Below are 16,291 nucleotides of genomic sequence, written 5' to 3' on the forward strand. Positions count from 1 at the left end.
TTGACATAAAATGAGCCATTAATTCATTACACACATAAATCTGCTGACCCATAAGTGCTTGAACTTGAAATATTTAAAGGTGCTTTAATAGGCCTATTTGTTAGTTGTAGAACTTGCGCGTAGAAACCGAATTACAAACCAAAGGTAACAACGGTACCTTTGGTTTACCTGTCAAGAGCAAAGCAAACTGAGTATCAAGCGTTTTGATGCTCTAAGATCCCTCCAGGTGATGAAAAGCCTCACCGCTGTTCATTAATGTCTTGTTTCTTTTTTTAGTCAATTCTGGTCTCTTTCATTTTCTCATAAAATGTCTTCTTTATCTCTTTTAGGACATTTGACTGTGTGAGCTGGTAATGTCACAATTTTCGTTATAAACGCTCCAAATTCATCATCGATCACACTCTCATTTTCCAGCTATAAATGCGTATACAAACTGACGGGCAAAAAAAAAAAAAAGCCCGGTAAAAGACCGCATTCTGACTGGCTAATCTAAATCTGAACCGCAGCTGATTAGTAATATTACTGTCAAAAAGATCAGCGTGATATTTTGGGACAATTATTCAGTGATATCCTCCAGAAATCATGATCATTTTCTGCATACTGTTCTGAAAAAAATATAGCATTTGTCAAAGCTTAATTTGAAGCTGGCGGCTAGTAAATAAAACTGCATGCGCCTTGCAGAAGAACGTTTTGGTTGTGCTTTGCTACGATGACATTACAAAACTTTACAAGTCAGATGAGCCTCTGTGGAAGAAACGCAACCAAAACACAGGCTCAAGAAATAACCTGTCTAGACTAAAAGGGTCACAAATTTGACAGCTGAACGTTGTTAATTTGGCTAACCAATAGGTTGATAATTTACACGGTCCATCATTGAAAATAACTAGAACAACATGCGCTAGAGCAAATCATAACGAAATGACCCCTTAGAATAGCTAACACTATATAATGAACTCCCACTACTGTTGGAGAGCTATTGCAATCTGTTGGTTAAATAAAATATCTTACCTGTTGAGTAAGAAAGAAGCCATCTCTGGGTCGGTTTTGAATTCTTCGAAATCAGAGTTCTCTACACCTCTAAAAAAGCCAAGCCATTCATTGTGGACTCTTAATGTTTTCCCTTTTTTGCTTGTGGGCTCTGCTCTGTTTGGAGTTTCTTTGTTTTTTTGGTTGTGACAACAAACTTTTAGCTTCACACATGGCCGGATTATCCAATGGGCATTATGGGCATGAGCCCAGGGGCCCAGGGGCCCATGCGCACTTGGGGCCCAAGCTAGGGGAAGAAAAAATTTCGGAGTGCCTATACACTAAGTGCAAATTGAAAATTTCGAGCATCGTGCACAGTGATCTTCCTGTGCCAGTAGAGTATTTTTCGCTGCTAGCACATCTATTCTTGTGTCCCATCTCTGGCCTCTGTTAATGTCCTGTTTATAGACTTCGTCATTCGATTTCCACATATTTCCAGGGTTAAAGCAATATAATACAAACCTGTGGGCCGCTGTCCCTGCATGATGGGCCAAAAGCAAACAAACAAACAAACAAAAAAAAACGGATTGCCAATCCAGCCCATGATCTAAATGTAGCCCTAAATCATTTAGAAAAATATTTTTATATCTAATCCTACATAAATAAAATTATTTTATTATTCAGTGTCCATTATAATGGACAGTCCTCAATGTACAGTATAGAAAAACAAATTGTACACTATAGCCTACTGTAAAACTGATAGAATTTCTGTAATAATCCACCTGCAAATCTTCACCAAAACTGAAATGATGTCTGACAAAATATCCATCTGACAATTTAAAACAGCTTGCCTTAGTTTAACAGCAACAGTGGCCATCTCAGCAATGCATAGACTATGTTTTGACATTCAACTTGATGTCTGTTTAGAAACAAGCTGACGTTGTGGACTGTAGCACAGTGGTAAAAAAGACTGAGCTGATTTTTGAAAAGTTGCAGGTTTGAATGATGCAACAGCCATCATCATTACAGCCTTTAACAAGAGACTAGCATTGTCCAGAAATACATATTATTTGTTTCTTTGCTTATTTGCCTAAGTTTGAATGATTTTTTACATTATTTACGTTATTATTATTATAATCATTTAGTATGAGCTTTTTTGTTTATTTTTTTCTCAGGAGAATTATCTGATTTTTTTTTTTAAAGAAAAACTATTTTGCATTAGAAATGAAAATAATTATAAGCTTTTTGTACTTTATTTACATAACAATTATTTGTTATGTAACAATGATTATTTTTTCAATTATTTTCTTTATGGTCTGTGTGGCACACATTTCTTGGGTGTTTCTTGATGTCAAAGATATTCGTTTTTGGGTGTGTAGTATTGTTCATTAATTAGACACTAATTTGTCAGACTCATGGGACAAAATGTCCATTTCTTTGTCAATTACTTAACAGTCATGTTCATTTGTATACATGTCCCATTTGTTTAAGCGGCTGTAGATGGGAGTGTCATCAATCTCTCTGTACATGTAAACCCCTGTGACGCGGTTCCACTCCATTCTGGTAATGACACTCTTGATTCCCTTGCAGTCTTCTAGAAGCTGCTTCTCCTCATCTTCCAAGGCCACAAAACCAAAGAAACTTTTGACATTTTCAGCCGCATAGTTTTTAGCATGTACTTCAGCTGTACGCTGGAAAAGAGCTTGTTCGCTGGAGCAGTACTGGGACCAGTACGCCTCCTACTGATAGCCAAGAGAAGAGCAGCAGTGTTTCAGACAGAGGAGCACAAAGATGGAGAGGGAGATGACTCCCACAAGCAACCAGCCCAAAAGCTAGATGAAGAAAAAAAAGAGGTTGTACATCAGAAGTGTTCATGCAATTAAGGAGTTTAACAACACTATAAAAAGTGACAAGTACCTGGGATTCGTACTTTAACTGGTGCTCAACCTCTCCTGAGTAGTTCATAAATGGAGCAAGTACATCCTTACACGGAAACCGGGCCATGATCTCTGGACCAGGTGTACTTGAAAAGAAGCCATCCAAAGATGAGGGGTTCATGAACTCACTGAAAGCACAGACATACGCCTCCCCTCTCAGTAGCGAAATTACAGTCCAGGTAACAGGGACAACAACTGCTCTGCCCACAACGGAGCCCAGCAGAGCAAAAGCAGCAGTCAGTGATAATTTCCTGCATCTTTTGGTCCGACACTCTGACACAATGTCCCAGGTACTTTGATTCAGCATCACCCCGATGACAAAGAAAGCCAGGGCTGGTACACCAATGGCAGTCAGTCCATACAGGTAATTCTTCTTTGGTAAACACGGACAGTGAAAAGCTAAGATGTTGTATGCTGTCTGACCAACCACTGTTTCTAAACCAATGAGGCCATTGAAGACCATGACATCCTTACTCTTGAAGTAAAGTGCAATAAATTTGATGTATTCTGAGAGGAAAGCAGTCATCTTATTTTGATATAGGTATGTTTCTCTTTCTCAGTTTCTTTTCACTGATGATGATTACTGTCTCTGGAAATTAAACCTAAAAAATGACAAAGACAGATGTGCAAGTAAGTTCTTTGACACAGTTATACGTGAAAAGAGGGGCAAAACAGAAACAGCTTCTTTATGCGATTTCTAGATCAATAAATGCATACATTCAATTAATATAAAAGCAATTGATTGAGCAAAGTTTCCTCAAGCCTCAATGTGCCACTCAAATTAATTACTGAAAACCAAATATCAGCTGAAAAATCAAATAAATTCTGAAATGAAGACTTACATTTCATTGCCAGGGAGTACAAATGGTCTTGCTGCACATCCACAAAGTTTTAAAATGATGTACAACCAGAAGCAGATTGTAAAACAAAACAAAATCAAGCAGTGAGTTCATTCCCTCGCTCTGTCTGTTATGTACATATACCGCAGTGAATCACCAACAGCAATTACAATCTGGTTTCAGCCCCAATGGAACTAATAAGCATTTAACTAAAACAGGTTGGGCTAAAGTAATTGAGAAAGATCAGACACATGCAAAAAAAAACATTTTTCTCTCTCGCTACATATGTCATCCAACATTTTCTTCAAAATAAATTGCCTCCTGAGACCCAGTAAAAATGGATATGACAGTGGTTCCTAAGTTGCAGTTATTTTTTTGCATGTCTCAATTATCTGACACTCCTTTCGCAGGTCTTGGAATTAAACTAGATGTGTTTAATTAGGGAGACATACCAAATGGGAGCATTGAAGTGCACAGAACATCTCAGAATAAAGAGATCATCTCGGAAACCAATGTCATGAAACGGATTCCCTGGCAGGCCACAGGAGAGCCACACAGTAAGTGAGTTCTGAAGAGACACCCATTGTGGTTCACATTCACAACCTTTTTGACTACATCCACTGTCCAAAAAAATATTCAAAGTCAATTTACAGAAATTGGGATAGTGTCCATACATTAAAATAAGCAACTAATTATAGTTAAAAATGTAAATAAATACATTTTAGAATTCCCAAAAATTAGGGGTGAATTAAATAAAAATATCTTGATTTTTATTTGATGTAACTTATTCCAAAGTTATTTTTGTCTTATTTTAAATCATTTTAATTAATCTTGAGGCCTAATCTTAGACCTTAAAGTCTAAGTTTGCTGAGGCTCTCTATATAGGGCCCTGGACCCCTATCATTTATGTAAATAATCATTATGTAACTGAGTTAGTAATAAATACTGCTGCTTTAAACTGAAGAGCGTAACTAAATATATTTGCGAGTGAAACGTGAGCTCAAGACCGCAGGTGCTGTAAACTTAGCATCTACATATACATATCTATGGGGCTAAATACCTTAAAGAATACCTCCGGAGTGACGTTAGCAGCTGCTGATAATGTCCTTGATATGACTGACTGATTACATCAAAATTTAGCTATACTTTAATTTTAGTCAAACTTAATTTGTTGCATAGAGAAAAAGAGTGACATTCATTATTAACATCGTCGTCATCATAGGCTATTATTATTGTCATTGGTCACACCTGCGTACTTGCTTTATCACAGAAAAGCCCATTATATTTTATTATTTATGTTCTCATTTATTTATGGTAGCCTAACAAACAACTTATGTTTAGCGAATGATTGAGTCTCAGGAGGATATAAAATAAGAAAGGGCATGCAATAAATAGAAACGAGATCTTAACAGTGAGTAGGCCTACTGCAATACCACTTCATTCAATTCAGATTAAGATTAAAATGTGAAGTCAGACTTTGGAGTAGTATGCCACAGCTGTTGTTTTCACAGGTGTGTGAGTGTAGCGCTCTTCTGAGAGGCGGAGTGTAGGCCTATCCAAGTGCGCATGTCCATTCATATCTTCGGCGCGTTTGTTCAGCATTAGTGCGGGTTTACATATATGCCAGTTCCACAGGACTTTATTCATGTCGTCTTCTTTACGGATCCCAAGAAGCTTCTCCTCATCACTCTTCTGTTTTTCCCCATCATCATCATCTTTATTACCTTTCCCTTTCTTTGTGGGTAGCTGGAACTGTGGAACGATTTCACCACTGATGCTCTCGAAGTATTGCTGTATGCAGACCTTAGCGAAGCTCTTAGCGTGCTCTTTGCACGTTTCGTCAAATAGTTTGCGCTCTGTATCAATGTAGTGCAACCAATATTTGGTTTTAAGAAAAGCGGCTTGTGTAAAACAAGGTCTTATCACCCTTATCAAGAAGGCTGCTATAGTTATTACCATTATGGGAAGCCGTGGCCTAATGGTTAGAGAGTCGGACTCGTAACCCAAAGGTTGCGGGTTCGAGTCTCGTACCGGCAGGGATTGTAGGTGAGGGGAGTGAATGTACAGCGCTCTCCCACTTTCAATACCACGACTGAGGTGCCCTTGAGCAAGGCACCAAACCCCTAACTGCTCCCCAGCAAAAAATGGCTGCCCACTGCTCCGGGTGTGTGTTCACGGTGTGTGTGTGTGTGCACTTTGGATGGGATAAATGCAGAGCACTAATTCCGAGTATGGGTAACCATACTTGGCCACATGTCACGTCACTTTTTTTTTTAAAAGGTCCATCCACAGGCCTAAAGAAAGAAAGAAAAAAACATCGCAACAGATTAATTTAAAAATAAAACAATAGGCTATATAGTTGTAGCTTATATATTTATATATAATATATAGCCTAGTTTTATATAGACAATATATAGTTTCCATATATCAAACTGAATGTCATAGGCCTACATCATTTCTCTTATACTTTGAAATCCCTGGCCTATATAATTTCCCTTTAATAACTAATCCTGGACCTGTCCTGTTTTAGTAACATCTTGTATAATTGTGAAAATCTGTTTTTAAATCGCATGAAACGTACAAACATACTTGTTTCTAGTGCATTAACTGACGTTTCTATAAGCATATGAATAGCCTATATAGACAGGGGTGCACATAAGTGGTACGCAGGTGCGCATGCGCGACCAAAATAAAAAATGCACTGTTTAGTACGTTCTGATAGCGCATTTGCGTACTGGCATGGTTGACAGCTGTTAATGCACAATTACCATTTTAGATCGACAAACTGTAATACTGTAAGATTTCTATTCAAACTGAATAGATAAATAAATCTAGGCTACTCGCTGCCGTTTTCAAAGCACAATGCAAACCTGTGAAATTTCACTGATGCGCTTCAGCAGCGCTAAACCCGGAAGCGCATACACTTACTTGCCGGCAACCCGCCAAAATAAAAGCCTGCTGATTTTAAGTTTGAAAATGATGAAAATTCATTCAGAGAAGTAAATATTAGCATTTTATTTGAAAGTTTAATATAAAATAGTTGTATTTGTATTTAATACTCCCTTTTTATTTTAAAATGTAATAGTATTATTATCACACTTTATTATTTAATTATTTCATTAAAAAAAAAAACTAAATAAATAAAGTGCAACAATATTATCACTACGATTAATTTATTTTTTATAGTTGTATTTAATGGGTTACACTATGTGCAGTGTGAGGACCAAACCAAATCTCCAGGTTCTCTTATGAGAACCAGGCTGAAAAACGTATGTGCACCCATATACTGTAGACCTATTTAATGAGGTAAGCACTAAAACAGTTTATGATTGGTTGTTTGTTGATAAACAACTTTAACTTCGATTCATGATGTATACCTTGACACTATAATTAATAATAAGTTATAACCCTTGCGTAGGCCTAGTCTTTTAAAATTAGCCTACATTTGCAAAATTTTACAAAATGACAAAATTGCGCTTTACCCAGCGTTAATAGTAATAGGCTAGGTAAGATAATTTAGAAAATCCCATTTCATCATTAAGTTTTGAAATAATGTCATTACCTGTGACAAACAGCGAATGTACCTAGTGGCCGCTTCTCTGGAAATAATCTCGTGTCCATCAAATAGGCCTACGTCTTTGCATGGAACCCTTGCTTGTAATTTCAGAAGCTCCTTTTTGGATACGCTTTGATAGCTCTCGTTGAGGAACTCGGATAAATCCGCTGTGGCGCTGAAAGCACAAAGAAAGCTCTTGCCATCCATTAAAGTCACGGATATCCATACAGCCGGAGCGATGAGAGCGCGCTGCGTCATGGAGCTGAACATGTAGCGCAAAACCGCCGGATCTTTCCTGCGTTTTCCAACCGGTCTCTTTCATTCTTCAGTTAACACTGATATGTTGTTGTTAAGTACATATCCAAGTAAAAAGAACCATATTGGCGGAACGGCATTCGGAACGGAACCGATTCCATACGCATAATTGTAGTGTGGAAGACAAGGACAGGTTAACCCAAAAGAGGAATACATATGAGCGCTTGCCAGAGCCATGATCCCACAGATGCCATTCATGAACGACTCTTGGTTGGCTTGCAAAAATTGGACCATAATCCGAAACCTATCCATTTTCAAAAAGCCAATTCACCTTTTAGAGCAAAATAGTAGATCAAAGTTTACCAAACTAGGAAAGTTGAGCATGCAATAATAAATGATAAATCTTATTATAATAATCAAAGACTTGCTCTATCTTGTCAGAGAGAAAAGAAAGCAAGACTGCTAGAGCAGAGTTTAGTCCAAAGTGAGGAAAGGTTCACAAGGTCGCTTTAAAGGGGTTATATGATGCGATTTCAAGTTTTCCTTTCTCTTTGGAGTGTTACAAGCTGATTGTGCATAGATAAGATCCCTGAAGTTGCAAAGACTAAAGTCTCAAAACCAAAGAGATATTCTTTATCAAAGTTAAGACTCTGCCACGCCCCCCTAAAACGGCTCGTTCTAACACGCCCCACATATCTACCTCACTATGTGAAAATATTTGGAGGAGGTAATTCTGACTTTGCTATGACAATCTGGCGCTTCTGAATCAGCTACTGTTTTGTTATTAGTTTAAGTATTTGCTATTGACTGTTCAAATGTGGAGTTTTGCGCATTGTGTGTGTGTGTGTGTGTGAGAGAGAGAGAGAGAGAGAGAGCGCGTGAGAGAGAGAGAGAGCGTGAGAGCACGAGAGAGAGAGAGGGAGTGACAGAGAGAGAGAGGGGGTCACATCACAGTGGAGTCAGCTGTCTTAACCGTGGCTTGTGTACACATACCAGCTTCATCATTGTGTCTGTCATGCGACTCTGTTCCCCTTTTGGGCTTGAACTGATGGTAAAACTGACATTATTTACTGTCTTAACATTTATTTTGAAAGATGAAGCTCGCGATTATGGTAAGGGGCGTTACATTTCCGACGAGTGCTTGCGGTGTTCGGCCAATCACAATGCACTGGGTCAACTGGCCAATCAGAGCAGACTGCGCTTGTCGGAAGGAGGGGCTTTGTAGAAAACGAAGCGTTTGAGAGAGGCGGGGCATAGAGGACCTACAATAATGTACAGTATTTGAAAAATAATGTGTTTTTTGAACATTAAAGCATGTCAACATATTCTGTTACACCAAATACACCAAATAATGATCTTTAAAAAAGCATCATATGACCCCTTTAATGCATGGATGCACATGAGTAACAGGCCCCTCCTTTAAAGTCTCTAACACATCCTCAACTAAATAGTTGGGTGTGGTTTTTGTCCTGGCATTGTCCAGTGCTTAAATTGTTCACTGTCAAGCATAATACATAACTTCAAGACAAAATCTCTCTTACTCATAAGGTGTATTGAAGGTAAAAGTACATTTCAAAACATGGACAATACAAACACAGAACGCAGTGGTCTAACTGCCATGCAGCTAAGATGGTATTTTTATTACTTAATACTATTAATAAATATACATATACACAATATATACAGACTACTACATACACATGTTTTCAGGTGTTTTGCATACAAGCCATATCCATGAGGTTGTTGTGTATTGTGTGGAAAGAGACATGCAAAAATACACAAACTAAATCCCAGCATATTCAAATGTACCAGCATGCAAGCACTTGAGGAAGGTTAAAACAAAGCTTTCTGAATTAACAATAATCTGATTGTAACATTACAATTAAAAATGTTTGGGTTCTACATTCATACTAAATATGCAGATGAAACATTCTCCATCCAGGCATCTTCGCCTCAGAATCGTATGGGGGCCTGAATTATACATCCAATGCACCAATGTGCAAGCTTTTTAGGGTTTTGCTTCTGAATTAACATTAATTAGCCAATTAGTTCTCAAGTTTTACACTTCAGAGAATAATGCCTTTCCATTGTGATCTTCCCAAGTGATGCATACTTTGGGCTTATAGGCCATCTTGGTCACATCCAGTTCTGGTTTGCACTCGTACCAGGTTTGCAGCAAATTATCCACCTGATCTTGTCTGGTTATACCATGCAGACGCTCCTCTTCTTCCTCTTCATATTCATTAGGGATTGTACTGGGTCTGAGTGCATTTGAAAGGGGCATTCTCACAGTCACGTCTTCTCGCATACTCTCAAAGAACTGCACCACACATTTTCTGGCAAAATCTCTGGCATGAAGGACACAGGTCTCATCGAAGAGCTTCTGCTCAATGTCCAGGTAATTGCTCCAGTAGCGTGTCTGCAGAAAAGTGGCGTGATTGAAGCAAGGCTTGAGGACACGGCCTACAGCGCCCAAAAAAATGAAGAAAAGGAGGATTGACCAGCCTATTGCCTTAGAGAAAAAGATAAATTGTACAAGAATAGATGAATCATCTAGTTATGCAAAGCATGAAAGGATTTTAACCACCTACAGATTTGCTAAAGGTCTGCTCCTGTCAACTTTGTACAGCTCAATCTTACTTAGCAGCTATCAAGTCAAAAATGACATTGACATCACAGTTCACTTGCCTAAAGACAATGTAAGCACTGAAAAAAAAATGCACAAAAAAATGTGAGAAAACCCATTCACCTGAGAGTAACACCGCACATAGCGTGAGACAGCTTTCCGAAAACTGCTGTTTTTGAAGATAACATCTTCTTTGCAAGGCACCTTAGCCATGATCTTGATCAGTTCTAGGCCAGTGCTGTTTGGTATTCCTGTGAAATATTTAGGGTTCACATTCATACTAAATGCACAGATGAAACATTTTCCATCCAAGAGTGTCATCAGAATCCAGACCATGGGGGCCAGAAGGGCCCGTTGCAACATTGATGACAGCAAAAATCTGGGAAAAGAATAATATACATATTTTTATATGATTAATATTAATAATAAATTAGTATTATTAATATTATTTAGCTTCAAACTTACTTTACCACTGCTGGATTTTTTGTCCTGTTGCCCAGGGGTCTGACCCACTCTTCCATCAGCACCCCAGTATGACGACTGACTAACACTCCCAAAAGGAACAATATAATTGGAGGAACTAACATGACCCCCAGTGCGTACATCTTATTGTATTGCGGTAAACAGGGGCAGTTGAAATCAAAACTTGTATACAGCTTGACGCTTATCAGTGACAATATTATACAGATACCATTAGAGATAGACTCAGAATTTGACTGGAAATATTGCAGAACCAACTTTAAACGATCCATTAATTAGTTTACGTTGTAGCTATAAGAGGCTGCAGATGTGTCAAACGTAGGCTACTTATCTGATAACGACCGCCAAATACGTTGTTGTGCAATCTGCGCTGATCAAGTCTGCAAAAAAGACAAACAAAAAAAAAAAAACTCAACTGAGAAATGGTTAATTTTATTTAAAAGTAATTATATGGATCACGTCGTGGAGACGAAAGTTTCACAAAAATTAACGCATCTCGCAGGCTCTGCGTGCTGAAGTGTGATAGGTTCACGTGTAGAGCGCGCGCACCTGCTTCATTTGGCCACACCCAAATGTGCGCACGAATACCTGACTTTAAAGCTATTTAAAACAGGGTTGCTTTCTTCCCTTTCAATAGTCGGATGGTTTAAAATACGCTATTTCATATTTACATTTTTCATATTTTTCCCGCGACCGGACAGGCTAAGGAGAACGGATGGATATTTTTCTCAATAATTACCGCATTGCGTGACCCTCAGGAAAATAACCTTAAAAAGAAAGCTCAAAATGATCCTACAAACGGATGATTGCAACGGGGGTTAATTGACAAACTCTTTCATATCACAGTATTGTAGGTGTATTGTGTATCTGGCTGAACTTTGGTGAGGTAGCGACCTCATGTGGGTCCTTAGTCACTGCGCAGCTGCACATTCTTAAAAGGAGCCTAGAAACAAAACAGCGTAAAGGCCTTGTCGAAAAACCACATTTGAATACCGTCGTTTGTAGATATTACTGTCTTCGCCATATATAACATAGTTTTGATTCTTTAACAGGGCTATACATATATTGAAGCCTTTTTATTTTGTAATTGCATGCACATCCATAATTAACACTATAGGCATATAATATTCACTACAAGGCCTATAAATTGTGAAAACTTCAATACTTTTTTTCCTCACGTCGAGATAAAAAGTTAATGTTTTCACCACCCCCGGAGACGGAGTGCGTGTGACATATGATGTGACTCAAGAGCGGGACTGACCCACGTGCTTTTTATGGAGGAGCGAAAAGGGCCCCATTGGTCACTTCCTGGATGTGAGAGCAGATGAGGAAACAGAGGAGTAACGGTATTGAAGCGCTTTCTCTTGTGTCGGTTCAGTATCGTTCTGAAACAATGAACAACGCTGGACTTTAACTCTTGGATTACAGTGTAAGTTACTATTCTGTTCTTGTTCTAAAAGAACACGCTGCGCGAGCAGTAACCATCTGCTCTTTCATAGATTATTCAACAAGAGACCGTAACAGCTGTGATTAAAATAAAAAAAACAAGAGTTTTGTAAACCACAGGAGTTTTGTAAAACATCTTAAGACGTCAAAAAGAAAATACGCAATTGTGTTGATTAAAAAGAGAAGTTGTTAGATGCTCTGGCTCGTTGGTTTATTGCGTCACCGCCCTCTACAGTTTGCTGATAAACTTACCATTGACTTGAATCATTTCAGGCACGCGTTAACAAGTGTTTCTTCTGTAATAGTGTCTAACTATTTGTAGATTTCTCTCTGTTTAATGAGTAAATTGTTGTTGTCTAAACTCCGCCCTTTAGTGTTTGAAGAATGTTCGAAACTTTGCAGCGCCACACACATTTCCTGGAACTCAACATTATTAGTCAACTACCTATCATTATGTGCTCTATTTGAAAACTATTTTTTTGTTATTTTGTGTTGTTTTACTTATGCAGTTCCACATAGACGGTCATTTGTTTTTTTGTACACAAAAAAAAAAAAAGGGCCTAATTTTTTTTTTAATTAGCCAAAATTGAGATCAAATTAAAATTTGAGCCATTTTATTATTTTCTTTTTATTCTCTATGTTATGACAAATTCAGCGGAAAATGAGACTGAAGGGGATACTTGCTTGCCTTCTAACCATGGTGTATAAAGAGTCCAAATAAATGCCACAATTGATAAAAAAAATTTGACAAGTAGTCCTACATTTTTACTACTATGAATTGAATATCACTTGAAACGACTGACAAAATTTGTGTCTCTAATGCTTTAAAAAATCATGGGATACCAAAGTGTACCTTATTCATGGAATGTGCCAGTAGCTTGCAGATTGTATAAATATGGAATTTTATCTGCCTCATTCCAAGAATCACTCAGACTCCAAGTGCCACACTATAAATAAACCAATTACATAACGTCCTCCTCAGTGTATATGAGGTTCCTTCCTAAGATTCAGTTAAGGCAAAATGACAAAATACTTTGAACAGAGATGAGATGGTACCACTTTTTTTCTTTTTACCCAGACCTCAAGATAAGAGATAAAAAGTCATTAAACAGATTTTTTTCCCCCTGATATAGATTTTTTTTTTTTAAACATCTCTTGTTTTCAGTGGATACTTTTATCTTTAAACAGTTCTGCTTCATGTAATTTATGACATTTAACTTGGGTTATCTGACATCCTTCCCCAGTGCAGGACAGTCCTTTGTATTACAGTTGACAAATAACTACTCTGAAGAATGACATGTTTTCACAAAAGGTAGAAGTTGTGTTTCCTTTCAAGAAGCTCACATTAATCCAGAAATGTGTGTTTTCCCAGACTCACAGTGAAGAATGCAAGGTGCTATTACGCGGGTTTGCATGGTGGTAGTAGCCGCTATCCTCAACCACCCGCTGCTCTTCCCTAATGAGAACACCACCATCCCTGAGCAAGATGATGAGCTCCTGACCCGGATGAAGGAGCACCAGGAGAAGCTGGAGGCCGAACAGAAGCGCCTGGAACAGGAGATCTCTCAAACAGAAACAGCTCTGATTGGTGATCAGGACAGTTACAGTTGGTACTTTTGGAGCGCTCTCTGCCTAGTCATTTTCTTCACAATTGAGGTGTGCAGGCAGGATATGATCCCTACTGAAATGCCAGACCCCATGGAAGATGAAGTTGGAGATTCCAGTGCCGAATATCTCAGCGCTAAGACTGTAGTCCTAGATAAAGGGGTCCTAAGTAACTTCTGCAAGACCCGCTTCCATCCTTTCATCCACGAGAGCGGGAGAGTGCAAGAGTTTATCGAGGGCTTTGCAGATGATCTGCTCGAGGCTTTGAGAAGTGTTAGCGATCGAGACTCTGAGCTGGAAGTCGAGGACTTTGTTGGAATAGGCAATATGTTTGAGTTCTGGAGAGCGTCTAAACCTCCTACATGTGACCTCATTGTGCCTTTTGCTCCTCCACGGTCATTCAGGTTCCAGTTTCAGCTCTGGTGCGACCCGTCCACTGAAATCCCACTGGACTTGCAAGGATGTGGAAGGATTAAACTAATAAAACCAGGTGGGAATGGCACAGACTGTGTTTGTGCCTCAACCAATCTCGGTGATGATATGCTGTGTCTGCTTCACAACAGAAATGAGTATGAAAAGCTTGAGGAACACACTTTGGTGGAGCTCCTCTGTGCAAAGAACACCTCATATTTGTCGAAAGATCAGATCATGACATGGTTCCAGATCTTGGTGAGCAAAGCATGGGGCCAGATCTCTCATAAATACGATTTTGAGCTGGGGTTTCGGAACCTGGACTTCCCTGGAGCCCTGAAAATCAGATTTAGGTCTGGAAAGACTGTCGTTCTTAACATTACCCCTGCTGTTCAGTTTGAGGACACGGATGCTTACCTCATCTCTCATTTCCCATCTGACATTAGCAACTCCTCAGACACTCACTGGAAACTCTCACTAACTGTTTATGAAAAGAACCTGCTTAAACATCTAGCAAAACAACTTCCTACAAATTCGTGTCATGTTCACTGTCTTCAGATAGTTTCTTTCTTGCACAAAAAACAGACAGCTTTGACTGGGAGAAGCGCCTTTTCTAATTACCATATAAAGACGGCGCTTTTGCATCTGTTGTTGAGTAAACGTCCTGCGATGTGGCAGCCACAGAATCTCGATCACAGATTACGAGATCTACTCGGCTTCCTTCAGCAAAGCATGGAGGAAAAGAGACTCTATCACGTTGTTGTCGGGAACCCTCGCATCCCAGCTGAAATTCTGGTTCCCAAAATAATCCGTACTGCAGAGCCGATAAACCTGTTTAGGCCTCTTGTGTTGCAGAGGCATGTATATGCCAAAATGGAAGAGCATTTTCAAGAGATGGTCAGAAATACCTCTGTGCTTGTTCAAGAATATACCCCACACTTGTCTAACGGTTATGTGAGACATTAGCTTAGCAGACCAGACGTAGACATACTCACCGATCTGGCTTTGAGTGCAGGGGATTTCTACAGACTAATTACATAATGCCGTTTTGCACCTTAAATGCAAACGACATGTTTAGCACTGACTGGTACTGATGCTATGATGATATTTGGGTGTTTCTTCAACTATGGGCATTTGTTTTTCTAATGCCTGTTATATATATCTTTTTTTTGTTTTACTCTTGTCCCAGACTGACACTTTCAATCTTCAAATATAAAATCCATCATAAAAAATATTAATCTTTACATTTTTTAATTATCACAACAAAGTGAATTATACACAAACCATTTCAATATTTATTTTGCCAAAATGAATAAACTGTTTATATAAATTTGTACACATTACAACTTTTCCTTAGTTTCGGTGTCGTATTCATGACAATAAACAAACTTTGCGTCTAATTGTAATAATATTAAAAATCAAGTTTATAGCAAAAGTGTCAGTGTAGAGCATTCTGGAGTTGAAATAAGATGTAATGTGTTAAGAAAATCAAGTTAAGTATCGCTTAAGAACAGTTATTTTATCATGCATCATTTCAAGCTGTAATTCTGTTAAAACAGGCAAAAAGTGAAAACAAGTGTGTATTTAAAATATCTTAAATGCTTGCTGTGAAATTGTCCTTAGCAAGACAAAGATTTTCTAAATGTAATTTCCACCACAGAATGTTAACAAACACAATACATAATTAGAGAGTGAAATGACGTTGCTGCTATAAAATAATAGGATTTTAAGGAATTTTATTTTTCCACTGGGCCAAAGGTGCCCATGGTTGAAAAAACACTCACTTGCTATTCATCATCATTCTGGCAGCTGATTCAGGATCTTTGAACCATGAAGTTATTGTAAATGATGTAATATCATGTTAAGGATATCATTCTGTAACATTATCAGAGTATTTAGCAGTATTATCAGTTTTGATCTTGTCTGCCAACATAAGGGATTGTTGAAATGCCTAAACAAAATATGAGCAGCAAGCACATCTAAAGAAATGGCGCAGTGACATGTACAGGCCCAAGCAGAAGCTGTTTCACAGGTTTGAAAGGGCCTTTTTATCTTTCCTGTACAATGCACTGGTTTTACTCTTTGTCTTGGATTTTGTTTAATCAGAAATGCACTAAACAAACATTTATGCAGTTTCCCCTCCTAGAAAGCCATGCTGTGCAACCCCACG

At 38.4% G+C, this 16,291-nt stretch overlaps 2 protein-coding genes and 2 pseudogenes across 2 annotated transcripts; 1 reads left to right on the plus strand and 3 right to left on the minus strand.

Moving 5' to 3' along the window:
* Nucleotides 1-2,287: 2,287 nt before the first annotated feature.
* LOC107743605 (calcium homeostasis modulator protein 2-like) lies at nt 2,288-3,429 on the minus strand (annotated as a pseudogene).
* A 1,783-nt stretch (nt 3,430-5,212) lies between these two features.
* On the minus strand, nt 5,213-7,865 carry LOC107743587 (calcium homeostasis modulator protein 1-like; annotated as a pseudogene).
* A 1,406-nt stretch (nt 7,866-9,271) lies between these two features.
* LOC107743606 (calcium homeostasis modulator protein 3-like) lies at nt 9,272-11,014 on the minus strand. The gene is made up of 3 exons (XM_016556934.1): nt 10,645-11,014; nt 10,303-10,558; nt 9,272-10,065 (listed from the first exon to the last, which is right to left on the minus strand). Exons 1-3 carry the CDS (start codon nt 10,929-10,931, stop codon nt 9,613-9,615), a joined length of 996 nt encoding a protein of 331 aa, XP_016412420.1. The 5' UTR covers nt 10,932-11,014; the 3' UTR covers nt 9,272-9,612.
* A 972-nt stretch (nt 11,015-11,986) lies between these two features.
* On the plus strand, nt 11,987-15,247 carry LOC107743607 (inositol 1,4,5-trisphosphate receptor-interacting protein-like). Its single transcript, XM_016556935.1, has 2 exons — nt 11,987-12,086; nt 13,478-15,247. Exon 2 carries the CDS (start codon nt 13,492-13,494, stop codon nt 15,085-15,087), a length of 1,596 nt encoding a protein of 531 aa, XP_016412421.1. The 5' UTR covers nt 11,987-12,086; nt 13,478-13,491; the 3' UTR covers nt 15,088-15,247.
* The last annotated feature ends 1,044 nt before the right edge of the window (nt 15,248-16,291 follow it).

The sequence above is a fragment of the Sinocyclocheilus rhinocerous genome, unplaced genomic scaffold (assembly GCF_001515625.1).
Source record: "Sinocyclocheilus rhinocerous isolate Xijiao unplaced genomic scaffold, SAMN03320098_v1.1 scaffold677, whole genome shotgun sequence".
Taxonomy (NCBI): domain Eukaryota; kingdom Metazoa; phylum Chordata; class Actinopteri; order Cypriniformes; family Cyprinidae; genus Sinocyclocheilus; species Sinocyclocheilus rhinocerous.